This window comes from Pseudorasbora parva, chromosome 3 (assembly GCF_024679245.1).
Source record: "Pseudorasbora parva isolate DD20220531a chromosome 3, ASM2467924v1, whole genome shotgun sequence".
Lineage (NCBI taxonomy): Eukaryota > Metazoa > Chordata > Actinopteri > Cypriniformes > Gobionidae > Pseudorasbora > Pseudorasbora parva.
This window is the reverse complement of record NC_090174.1, coordinates 13,004,016-13,016,607: the sequence shown is the minus strand read 5'-3', so window position 1 is coordinate 13,016,607 and position 12,592 is coordinate 13,004,016. Positions and strand designations below refer to the sequence as shown.

Genomic DNA, 12,592 nt, shown 5'->3' with positions numbered 1-12,592 from the left:
GGGCTCAGTCCGAGGGGCGGGATAAACGGTTGTCTTTCAAACTCTCTCTGCACGCGATAGGATAGCGGTACACCAACCGGAGCAACGACGGTGAAGGGGAGCACGCTGACTGATTACACATTCGCCGTATCCGGTCGGCTAAACTCCGAACTATAGACTGTAAACACATCTTCCCTTTTTAAAAATGACTTCAGTGCCGCTCTTTGTTCTTTTCTCAGAGGAAAGCTTAACTCCAAGTCTTCCGGAGGCGCGGACAGAGCTGATTCGAAAGACCGCCGCCGTTCGCCAGTTTCTGTGTTTACTAGAAGACTGTGTTACTAGAAGCACGCAAACGCAATTCGGCCGTCGTAATTATGGCCCCGCCCGCCGACTCTATAGCCTACCTACACGATGTGATTGGGCCGTCCAGATTCTGAGGAATACAGCTCAGATAGGAATTGAGAGTTGCTAGACCACACTTGCGGGCAAATTAAATTTGCTGCCGCTAGGGTGCGTCTAGATTTCTAGGCTAGGTCCCCGGACCTAGTGGGGATGCTGACAGCTCCCCCAGGGCCATCCCGCTGATGAAGGATCCTATTCCCCATACTGTGGAATCTGCTGAGCGGAACGCGCCAGCGTTAAGTCACTTACTGACAAGACTTACTGAAGCCCTTCTACTAGGCGTCTCTATGCTCCTAAATAGAAAGTCTTTGAGAGCTGGTGTAGCGATTGTGGATCCTGTGAATTGACTGATTCCAGTTATTCTATCTTTCAGGAGCATCTGTATGACAGCAATATGCCCTCCACACTCAAAGTATATATAACTGCTATATCAGTCTTTTTTTAGCGATATAGATAACCGCAGAGTTGGTATGAATGACTTGTTGATTTAACCCACCACATTCTTCTACAGCCCCACAGACCTGGCTTTGGTGTTAAAATGTTTTACAGGTTTCCATTTGAGCAGCTTCATTTAGCATAATTGAAACCTCTAAAGACAGCGTTTCTGCTCGTGCTCGTATCAGTCAAGCGACTGCGGTGATATGCACACTCTATCAGTCTGTCTTGCATAAAGGGGTTATGGGACACATTTTGCCATTGAGATGACTTATGGCCTAATCAACCTGAATTCACCCTACTGAAACTTGACTCCGTTCTGAGCCCAGGCTTTAACTTTGTCTGCTTCCGTTTCAAGCTGTGAGAGATTCGCTCCCTTCGCAGTTGTTAAAGCTGCATTGTGTGATTTTTTTTTCCCCCATCTAGCGGTGTAAAGGTATATGACAATCCAGGGAATATTAGTTTCTGTTCCTCTCAATTCCGATTTCGTTTTAACTCCTACAGTGGCCGATTTAGTCCAAGATTAACATGGCTTCCAGTGCGATCTCGTCAATGAGTGCCATCGAGTGTTAAAACGTGAAAAGGGAAGCTTGAATTTACAGGTCCCTCTTGTCCCTCTTTGGCTAATGTACTTTCAAGATGGAGGGGCAACATGGCGACCAGCATTCGAACCCCTCACCCGTATGTATTTTCAATGGCATATTATAAACTTTTGAGAATACGTTATTACTTGAAAGAAGTAAATATACATTAATGAGCACATACATTTTTAAAAGAACTAAGTGTTTTTAGCTAAGAATAAACAAAAAAAGTGACACAGTGTAGCTTTAAATCTGCTAAAACGAACAGTGCTTATACTCTATTACCATTGCTTCCCTTGTCCAAAAACAAAGTATTCTCTTTAAATGCCGGCTTTTGCCACTTCCCCATCATTCTTTTAACTTAAAAGAACATGCCCATAGCGGCCAGGTGCGCACCGCCCCCTCTTATTGATCAGAATACCAGTGCCTCACAGACCTCATTACTGATACAGCAGTGATTCAACTAGGTCCGATAGTGAAATTATAGTTGAATGAGCTCTCTTTCTAACCTAAGTTGGTGTCTTTCTGTTTATAAAGCACCTGCATTAGGCCATATTTAAAGACACTTAGACACTTATGAGTTCTGTCCGTACAACTTATTTCAGCTAACCGTGGTGTTTCCTTAATTATGAGGCACTCTTTTTGAACCCCTGTCAATGCTGTGTCCGACTAGGTCCAGCAGGGCCCATCTGTATGGGTCTTTTGTATTAGTGGGATGTAACTATCGTTTAATATATGTCCTGCTTGTGCAACTAGAATAAACTAAACAATGTTTTCCTGTTTGTGAAGCACTTCATATGGGCCATTAGCTTGGTTTACGCTCAGCAATCCTTCACAGTGTCATGCCGGAATTTTTTTTACGCCCCCCAAAGTGTCAGAATCCGACGCAACGTTGAAGGGACCGAAATCGAAAGGGAATGTATCCGTTTGCTTAAACGTAAACTTGGTTCCCTAAGATGTCTTTTTTGACAAACTAACATTTTTATGTTTTAATGGGATTTTTTTATTTTTATTTTTTTATTGACTTTCAACACTTTAAATTAATTTTATATCTATTTTTTTTTATTTAGAAACAAAGTGATTGGTAACCTGGAAGACTATTATAAGCAGGACTGTCACTATGTGGGGGGTGGAGGGTATGTGTAATAATTACCGGGGCATTATGCCCCTGATGGAAAATTCTCAAAAAATTAGCATATCATGAAAAGGTTCTCTAAACGAGCTATTAACCTAATCATCTGAATCAATTAAATAACTCTTGCAAAAGATTCCTGAGGCTTTTAAAAACTCCCAGCCTGGTTCATTACTCAAAACCGCAATCATGGGTAAGACTGCCGACCCGACCCTGTCCAGAAGGCCATCATTGACACCCTCAAGCGAGAGGTTAAGACACAGAAAGAAATTTCTGAACGAATTGAAAATGAGGACATACGTCATGGTAGCTTGTGCACGTGACAAATTGGGCGGTGTTTGGGCCGCGTCCACCATTTTGGGATCCGACGCTATCGGTTGCCAAGGGCAACACTGTAAGAGCGATACAGATATCTGAGCAGGAAAAACGGCTCAATGAATTATCATGTCATTTAAACAGAGAAATTTTAACATGGAAAATAAAAATAAATAGTTAACTACAGGGAGAAATTGCTACCAGCGCCAGGCAGAGGTATTTAGAGCAGCTGGATGATATAAAAAGAGTCAATCCATACGAGCTGCCTACAGCAGAATGGAAAGAGACCTAACGTTAGACGCTTTAACTTACTACCTTGCACGTTCCTGAAATGTTTCTATATATTTTTTGTGCATTCTGAATAATAAATAAATATATCTCCCCACTATCCTGCAACAGTCTAGTGCTCGTCCTCTCATTAACAGTGTTTTTCTCATACTGACCATATTTTATACCTTCATGCATAGACCTAAATTACTTTGAATATTAATCATTTTGGCATTAACATGTAAATTACATAGAATACAATTATTGACAATGAAAAATGACAGAATAGTTTTCAAAATGTTTAATACAAATACATAAAGGATTGTGTTCATCAGATGTCAACACACTCCAGCATCGCGGCTCTAGTAAGACGATGACTGAAACCTGTGGAGAAATAATGGCGTATGTTTACCAGCAGCTGCTTTCTCAGATCGGCTGGGGTGGATTAAAACTTTATGTTCCATTGAGTTTGGAAAATTATGTAAATGGTAATCATCAGAATATCTCTTCTCCAGTCTCTGTTCAAATCCAATACATGGCGGACCATCCTCCCAAAATGGCGGAAGGGGGCGGGGCGCGGTGTCGTGACGACATCTCATTCTCAATAGGCTGTTCCCAGAGTGCTGTATCAAGGCGCCTCAGTGGGAAGTCTGTGGGAAGGAAAAAGTGTGGCAAAAAACGCTGCACAACGAGAAGAGGTGACCGGACCCTGAGGAAGATTGTGGAGAAGGACCGATTCCAGACCTTGGGAGACCTGCGGAAGCAGTGGACTGAGTCTGGAGTAGAAACATCCAGAGCCACCGTGCACAGGCGTGTGCAGGAAATGGGCTACAGGTGCCGCATTCCCCTAGCCTAGAAATCTAGACGCACCATAGCGGCAGCAAATCTAATCTGCCCGCGAGTGTTGTCTAGCAACTCTCAATACCCTTCAGAGCTGTATTCCCCAAACTCTTGCCGGGCCAATCACATCGTGTATAGAGTCGGTGGGCGGGGCCATAATGACGATGGCCGAGTTGCGTTTGCGTGCTTCTAGTAAACACAGAAACTGGCGAACGGCGGTCTTTCGAAGACTTGGAGTTAAAGGGGGGGGGTGAAACACTCAGTTTCAGTCAATCTCATGTCAATCTTGAGTACCTATAGAGTAGTATTGCATCCTTCATATCTCCGAAAAGTCTTTAGTTTTATTATATTTATAAAAGAAATATGGGCTGTACCGAGTCTTTCCGGAAAAAAACGAGCGCCTGGAGGCGTATCGTGTGGGCGGAGCTAAAGAATGACGAGCGCAAAGCGGTGACGTCCTCAAGCGTGGAGAAACCCAATGGCTATCTCAGCTAATACAGATAATGATCCAGAATCAAATCTGAGGCAGAAATATATTGAACAGGAGAAACGACAACATCAGGACGTCTGTCTCTGTGGTATGTAACCTGTCAACATTTGTGTGTCTTTACTCACAGTTTATGAGGACATGATTCGGTTTATGGACTATTGTATGCGACTAAACCTTAGCAGTAGCAAGCAAAACGGTTTTGCACGTCAGACTATTGTAACGTTATACAGAGAACAGCAATGGAGTAACCTTTAGTGCATTTGAATGACGAAGCACGCGATCGTGTCGTTTACTGATGTTTACTCACGCGACGAGCCAACAGCATAGACATTTGAAGCCGTTTTACTCACCAGCTGCTTCCAAAGCAGGACCGAACCTTTATCGCTGGGACCGCTCCCTCAAAAACACACTTCTTTGGTATGATTTGGTGAAGTCCTGTGACAGCAGTGGCGTGGAAATTCACTTTGAGACGCGACTGAAGCGATGTTATGAAGCTTCCCGTCATTTCTGCGTTCAAATCGGTTCAAATGCAGCGCTGCCTTCCCGGAATGCTGTGCTGAAGCTTTGAAGTCACTTGACGTCAACCATAGGAATAAAGTGGAGCGCGACGCGGACTATAACCGACATAAGTGTTCACGGACGACTGGATCTGCACCTGAGAGAGTGTTTACGGGCGTGCATTTCCTCTCTCTCCCTCTAGTCACACGCGCGCGCACCCTACCGGGAGAAGAGCCCGTACGGCCCATATACAAGGACCTTCCATTCTATTAACGTCAAGTCGAGCCATACTCGAAAAAAACTCTCCGAAACTTGTGAGAAACCGGAAGGAGTATTTTTGACACAGAAATACTCCATCAAACGTCCAACATTAGTTTTTGGAACTTTGTCTATGTTTAGGATGGGAATCCAAGTCTTTAAAGCTCAGTATGCATGAAACAGCATTTCACCCCCCCTTTAAGCTTTTCTCTGAGAAAAGAACAGAACGGCACTGAAGTCATTCTTAAAAAGGGAAGAATTGTTCAGAGTTTTGCCGACCAGATACGGCGAATGTTTAATCTATCAACAAGCTCTCCTTCACCTTCGTTGCTCTGTTTGGTTGTAGCGCTATCCTATCGCGTGCAGAGGGAGTTTAAAAGACAACCGTTTATTCCGCCCCTCGGATTGAGCCCTGTCTATGGTGAGTTTCCAGACCAAACATCTTGATGTGGGTGTGGCTTGTCAGGCTAGCATTCCCCAGGTCAAGCCACTTTGGGCTACAAAGAAGCAGCACTGGACTGTTGCCCAGTGGTCCAAAGTACTTTTTTCGGATGAAAGCAAATTTTGCATGTCATTCGGGAAATCAAGGTGCCAGAGTCTGGAGGAAGACTGGGGAGAGGGAAATGCCAAAATGCCTGAAGTCCAGTGTCAAGTTCCCACAGTCAGTGATGGTCTGGGGTGCCATGTCAGCTGCTGGTGTTGGTCCACTGTGTTTGATCAAGGGCAGGGTCAATGCAGCTAGCTATCAGGAGAATTTAGAGCACTTCATGCTTCCATCTGCTGAAAAGCTTTATGGAGATGAAGTTTTCGTTTTTCAGCACAACCTGGCACCTGCTCACAGTGCCAAAACCACTGGTAAATGGTTTACTGACCATGGTATTACTGTGCTCAATTGGCCTGCCAACTCTCCTGACCTGAACCCCATAGAGAATCTGTGGGATATTGTGAAGAGAAAGTTGAGAGACGCAAGACCCAACACACTGGATGAGCTTAAGGCCGCTATCGAAGCATCCTGGGTCTCCATAACACCTCAGCAGTGCCCCAGGCTGATCGCCTCCATGCCACGCCGCATTGAAGCAGTCATTTCTGCAAAAGGATTCCCGACCAAGTATTGAGTGCATAACTGAACATAATTATTTGAATGTTGACTTTTTTGTCTTAAAAACACTTTTCTAAAAAAGTTTAATTTTTATCATTACACAATGGAAAATAATGAACTTTTATCACATATGCTATTTTTTTTTTAGAAGGACCTGTATATATTATTTGATCACACGCATAGTTTATTTTTATAAATTATTTACCAAAGCGTGGCCCGTTTTAGCTGACTTCGCCAGTCATCCTCATCCTATGCATCACCCGCGCCCCCTGATGGTGGCGTGAAATCATGACACGCTGCTAGTCTCGTGCAGTCACGTGATTGTCATCAGCGGTCCAGTGTGACGCTCGTCAGCTGACGTTCAGTCGACCTTCCACTGCGGGAGAGAGAGACAGACATCCAAACATCCAAACATCTCCATCCGCAGTGTTTCAAATATACCTCGTACTGAAATATGGCGAGCCAATCTCAGGGCATCCAGCAGCTGCTGCAGGCCGAGAAACGAGCCGCAGAAAAGGTCGCTGAAGCCCGTAAAAGTAAGTTGTCGTTTTGCTTGTCATCGCTACAGACTGGCGCTTAGCTAACATGCTAACTGCCCAGCAAATCATTAGTATAGGGATAACAGAGGGGTAAGTTAAATGAATGTATTAGATGGATGTAAATAATAAGACATTTCTCTTATTATTATCATTATAGATTATTATTACGTATAATTCCAACTGCTCATTCTCGTCAGGTGACTTGTTAACTGCGCGGTAGAAAAGCCAGTATAATGAATTATATTTACACCAGTTGTTGACATTTAACTTAAGTATTATTTTGGCAAATTTCTTTTAGACTGAGTACCTTTGTAACTGTTAAATGTTTAAAACCCAAAGTAGATACGGAAATCTCTGCATCACCATATTTTAGCCTTTGAAAAAGGATTGAGCTCAATATTTTGTTGAGGAATTTTGCACATTTTTGTTATGTGGGAGATATTCAGATTTCAGGTTTGTTCTTTAAAGTGATAAGGAAATAATGACTGTAACGTGTACTACATATCTATTTTACTGAAGAGTGACATTGACTCACTGGACATTCACCCAGTTCCTGTTTTTATATAGATTTTTCTGCTGGTGGCTCTCATTTCCCATAAACAAGAGAGGAATTTCCCTGTTAAAGCAATATTTGAATATAATTTTGTTCTCTTGTCTACAGTTATGGCACAGGTATTAACGTATTATTATGAGCATTGTGTGTGTTTTTTCTACAGGGAAGAACCGGCGTCTGAAGCAGGCCAAAGAAGAGGCGCAGGCCGAGATAGAGCAGTACCGTCTGCAGAGGGAGAAAGAGTTTAAGACAAAGGAGGCTGCGGTGAGAATTAATAAAAATAATTATTCAAAGATACTTCTGTATTCATATCAATATCTCTGTATTTACACTGGCAAAATCTTGTCAAAAAATATTTCAGTATTATGCTTTTTGAGGAATGCTTTTGTTTGGGCTTCAAGTGTCTGGTTATTGGCAGATTTGATGTCTTGCTGTTATAATTTCAAAAATTTCACATTGTTTTTCCATAAAGTGCAATAGTTGGGTTCCAGGATTAAAATACAATTTTTATCCATAAGGGTTGGGTTCTCCATTATGTTTTTATAAACCTTTAAAGACAGACCTATTATGAGCTAAGAGGTTGTTAATAGATGGCATGTACTTCTGTACAAATTATTTAAAAAATATTTGGTTTAACAGTGGAATTCCTGGCAGAAAAAAAACAAAAATATCACCCATTATTCTGCAAAAAAAATGCCATTTAAACATTTAAAAATATTTAAATTAATGAAATTTGTAAAGGTGCACTGTGGATATTTCAGTGGCATCTAGTGACAGCCTGAGACAGCCGAGAGACTAAAGCTCTGTAGAAAAGTTTGTCCATTTAGGGCTACTGTAGAAACATGACGGCACTAAATGTAATTAACAGCGAGCAAACAGCACTGTTAAAAAATTAAAAATTGATGCAAACAGCACGATTTTCTCCATCTCTCACTTTTTTCACGTCGGTTTGAGTGATTTGTGTGAATCGTGCCAATCTGACGAGTTTTTTAAGAGGTGACGGTGTCTGATTATAATTTCACCAACTGTAATTCTGGATTGCCCGCACTAAACAGTAACTGCATTCACACCGCCGCCGGCGAAAGCGTCAAGGTGGCCGGAAGTCATTCATTTTCAATGGGAGCTGGCGGCGAGAGCGGCACGTCTTGGGACGATTTGGGTATCGAGAGAGTTGAAATCAGCTCAATTTTATGGTAATGATCTATGGTGCGGTTCCGCGGCAACCAGCAGTAACCAATTGGAATGTAGAAATGTTTTGCTTGAGAGAAATCCATAGAAAGAAAGGCATGTAAACGTCGGTTCCGACCACATTAGTTCCCATGCCAAATAAAGGAGAAGTTGATCATTGCTGTGCGGGTTTCGCTATCATTTATGACGTGATCATTCATAGTGATGTGGTATTTGTTAAGAAGGCGCGCAACACAATTTTATAGGAGCTAGAACGATTGTTTTTCGCCGTGAATGCAATTCATTCTTACTTTCACATTTAAACGATTTCATGAGGTTACCTTATACCCTGCTTGTGGCTAGTCTGCCCATCAACATGCTTGTTTGCTTTGCGGCCTCTTTAAATGCAGTTTAAAAAAAGACCAATTCGATCTACATCAGAGCGGCAGTGCGTCCACAAATCATTCTACAGTGTCGTTGGCAGGGCGGCCAGAGCGAATTTTGACGCTCTCGCCGGCGGCAGTGTTGGGGTGACCCCTAATAGACGAAGATTCGATGCATCGATATGCGGAGCCTGATTCGACCACAGATCTCGCGGTCGAATCTTCACGGGTGTTATGAAACGAGGATCATACCATTTTGGCAATATGGGGGTGCTCAATATTTTAAAGACGTGTCGCGGCGCTGAGCTGAGCATCGGTGTTCGACCCCTTTAAGGGCGCTGAGCTTCGCACCGCGCCTTTAAAATTAGAACACGTTCATTGAGTGTACACACACCGGCGGCAGCATTCAGCGCCTGTCCGCGGCCACTCGGGAAGTTGTTTAAAATCCTGCTGCACCACTGAGCGCTTTCGTGCAGCTCATCTGTCAGTCAATTCAAAATTGAGCTCGCGTGTATATAATGTGCGCGTCAGGTGGCGGTGTGAGTGAGATCCTGAGGCGCGGGGCTGAGCTTCGCGTACGTCTTCACCCGCTTTAGGCACAATCGGCTTCAGAATGTGCATGTATACGCACTCAAAGTGTTCTTTTCCTCTCTAGGCAGGTATTTTTTTAGGTTTATGTATCAAAATGTTCTTTTATATATTTTTGTGATGTTCTGTATTTCGATCGCGGCTTTAACATGTTATGAGAAAACGGTTTATTAATGTTTATCCACCACATTACCTTTTAGGCTATTTAAACCTAAATAAGAAAGCCATTGTCAGTTTTGGTTGCTTTATTAAAAGTTGTTGCTGTGTGCAGTGTGTAAAGGAAAATAAAAATAGTTTTACACTTCTGCTGACAGTGTCGTGCCCCTCACAACCCATTCACACACACAGATGATTCGACTATCAGTCGACCATAGAGAGATTTGACAATTCTGATTCGATTGTCAAAATCCTTAGTCGAGGACAGCCCTACGGCAGTGTGAACGCACAATGAATAGGAGCTAAGTAAATCAGAACAATGCGCACCAAAACAGCAGTATGTTATAGGTATGCAGTATGCAGTAGGCAGGGCTATAACATAACCCATTAAAAACTCAAAGTGCCTGCTCTATTAAAATAATTTCAATTTTTTAAATGTATTTTTAAATACACAAAACAGTGGCATTACAAAAGTTGGAAATATAGACTCGAAAATGTAGGGTGCTTTCACACCTGCCTCATTTAGTTCGGTTGAATCGTACTAGAGTTCGTTTCCCTCTTTAGTGCGGTTCGTTTGGTCAGGTGTGAATGAATGCCATTAACAACACAACCAATGTAATATTATTAATATAATATTAATATTCTAACCTTAAAATAAATAATACAATTCTCATTTTTCCTATAAAAGATCATAGTAAAATAAAGCAACAAGCTACTCTGTGCTTTACTTGGGCAACTTGCACCGGGTAAAATCATTTTGATGCACACGTTTACATTATTGCTTTACAAAATGGTAAACATTGTTCAAATTTTTTTTTAATTAAACAGTTACAAAAATCTCACAAATCCTCTGCAGTTCCATCATGGACCCCTAGGGGTCACGCATCTTCTTGGGAAACAAACAGATCCAAATAACACCATAATGTAATTGGAAGAAACATACTTTATTGCATTAATATCAGTTCTGAATCCAACTACTGCATAATGTTAACATGTCATTATATGGTCCTGCAGGCATTAGGGTCCCATGGAAACTCTGCTGTAGAGGTGGATAAGGAGACCATTGATAAGATGAGGCACATCCAGAGCAGCTTTCAGCAGAACAAGGAGGCAGTGCTTGGCAACCTGCTGAAGATGGTCTGTGACATTAAGCCCGAGATCCACGCCAATTACCGCGTCGCTGGATAAACCGTTCTGTCCAACCACCACATCCGTTACAATCTCTAAAGGCCCACAAAGCACTGAGACAAAGACTGCTGCTGGACACTTCACATGTTACAATCATGATATTAATAATCACTGCTTAATAAAACACTGTTTTGCAACACATTACCAATCAATGGTCTTGTACTTCACATACACATTTCTGCAGTATTTTTCATTTACTTGCTTATATCTCCTTGATATAATCCAATGCTAGTCTTTGTCTCTGCTCTCTTGGTTAACTGTAGTATTGTGTGGTTTATTAGAGTGAGCTTCTTTCTTTGTGATGGATACCTTTAAATGTTTGTATGAGTGTCTGTATCTGGCTATGTTCTTAATTTATAAGTAATCAGATATTGTTGTTATTGTTTTATCTAATTGATGTATACACTTTATTTCTCCCCAATGGCTCTTTTGTGGAAATGCTCATTGTCTCATTGCATTATCTTAATGTAGTAATAGTAATTAAATTAGCCCCACAATTCCTCCCTGCGCTCCTCTGTATATGTAGGTGGCATTCCTCTATTTGAACCTGCGGTGAAAACGTAATAAATGTTTGTAAATGGATCCACAATGTTTTCCATGTGAATTTGTTCCACTTAATTCTCTGGAACAATGCAGCTAGATCACAGTTAGTGAATATCACTTAACTATGATCTACTGTTAAGATATACATTTTTATGTATTGTATGTTATGATGCTACTAATTCATCACATTTTATTTTCCAGAACCTATTTACTATCTGGACCCTTCAAACATTTTTCTGACATTTGTTCTTTTTTTAAATGAGCATTTTATCAGGCTTCTATGTTTAGGTTCAGGGAATTTTACTTTAAAAGCAATGAAAAGGTTAGTAGTTACTGAAATGCCTAAAAATTACTATTTTTTCCTATTTTTTCCTGTTAAATGATTTTGACTATGCCAAGTTATGAAATGTCTATGTGAACGCAGAAGCTTTATGTGCATAATCACCCAATCAAAGCAACAAAAAAACCTGGGAGTATATTCGAATGATCGTGCTTCCAATAATGGAAATATTGATTGGTATTGATCTGCGCATGGGTCTGCATCAAATGCCAGGCATTCGTGCATACTTGGGAAATTAAAATAACACCATGTGGCTGACATGTCAACCATCTTCAGATTGTATTAGCATGTCTAAATTTCACTGACATAATCGTGAATCGTAAAATCGGTAAGCAGGGGGTAAGTGTTGGAAGCTCCGTCTAGGCTTCATGTTTATACAAAATGTTTATATATGTTGTGGGAAAGAAAATAAGCAGAAAAAATGTTATTTAGGGAAGAAATATATATATACGCTCATCTAAAGGATTATTAGGAACACCTGTTCATTTTCTCATTAATGTAATTATCTAATCATCCAATCACATGGCAGTTGCTTCAATGTATTTAATATTTAGGAGGTGTGGTCCTGGTCAATTCAATCTCCTGAACTCCAAACTGAATGTTAGAATGGGACAGAAAGGTGATTTAAGCAATTTTGAGTGTGGCATGGTTGTTGGTGCCAGACGGGCTGGTCGGAGTATTTCACAATCTGCTCAGTTACTGGAAATTTCACGCACAACCATTTCAAGGGTTTACAAAGAATGGTGTGAAAAAACATCCAGTATGCGACAGTCCTGTGGGCGAAAATGCCTTGTTGATACTAAAGGTCAGAGGAGAATGGGCCGACTGATTCAATCTGA

General features: G+C 41.4%; 1 protein-coding gene across 1 annotated transcript; it reads left to right on the top strand.

Moving 5' to 3' along the window:
• The first annotated feature begins 6,670 nt into the window (after positions 1 to 6,670).
• Positions 6,671 to 11,452, top strand: atp6v1g1 (ATPase H+ transporting V1 subunit G1). Its single transcript, XM_067437842.1, has 3 exons — positions 6,671 to 6,832; positions 7,552 to 7,652; positions 10,697 to 11,452. Exons 1-3 carry the CDS (start codon positions 6,751 to 6,753, stop codon positions 10,868 to 10,870), a joined length of 357 nt encoding a protein of 118 aa, XP_067293943.1. The 5' UTR covers positions 6,671 to 6,750; the 3' UTR covers positions 10,871 to 11,452.
• The last annotated feature ends 1,140 nt before the right edge of the window (positions 11,453 to 12,592 follow it).

Excerpts from the sequence above, each read along its gene's own strand:
- atp6v1g1 (XM_067437842.1), top strand. The coding sequence starts at position 6,751 with ATGGCGAGCCAATCTCAGGGCATCCAGCAGCTGCTGCAGGCCGAGAAA. Across the intron at positions 6,833-7,551 it reads GGTCGCTGAAGCCCGTAAAA|GGAAGAACCGGCGTCTGAAG; the intron begins GTAAGTTGTCGT and ends TTTTTTCTACAG. Across the intron at positions 7,653-10,696 it reads TTAAGACAAAGGAGGCTGCG|GCATTAGGGTCCCATGGAAA; the intron begins GTGAGAATTAAT and ends ATGGTCCTGCAG.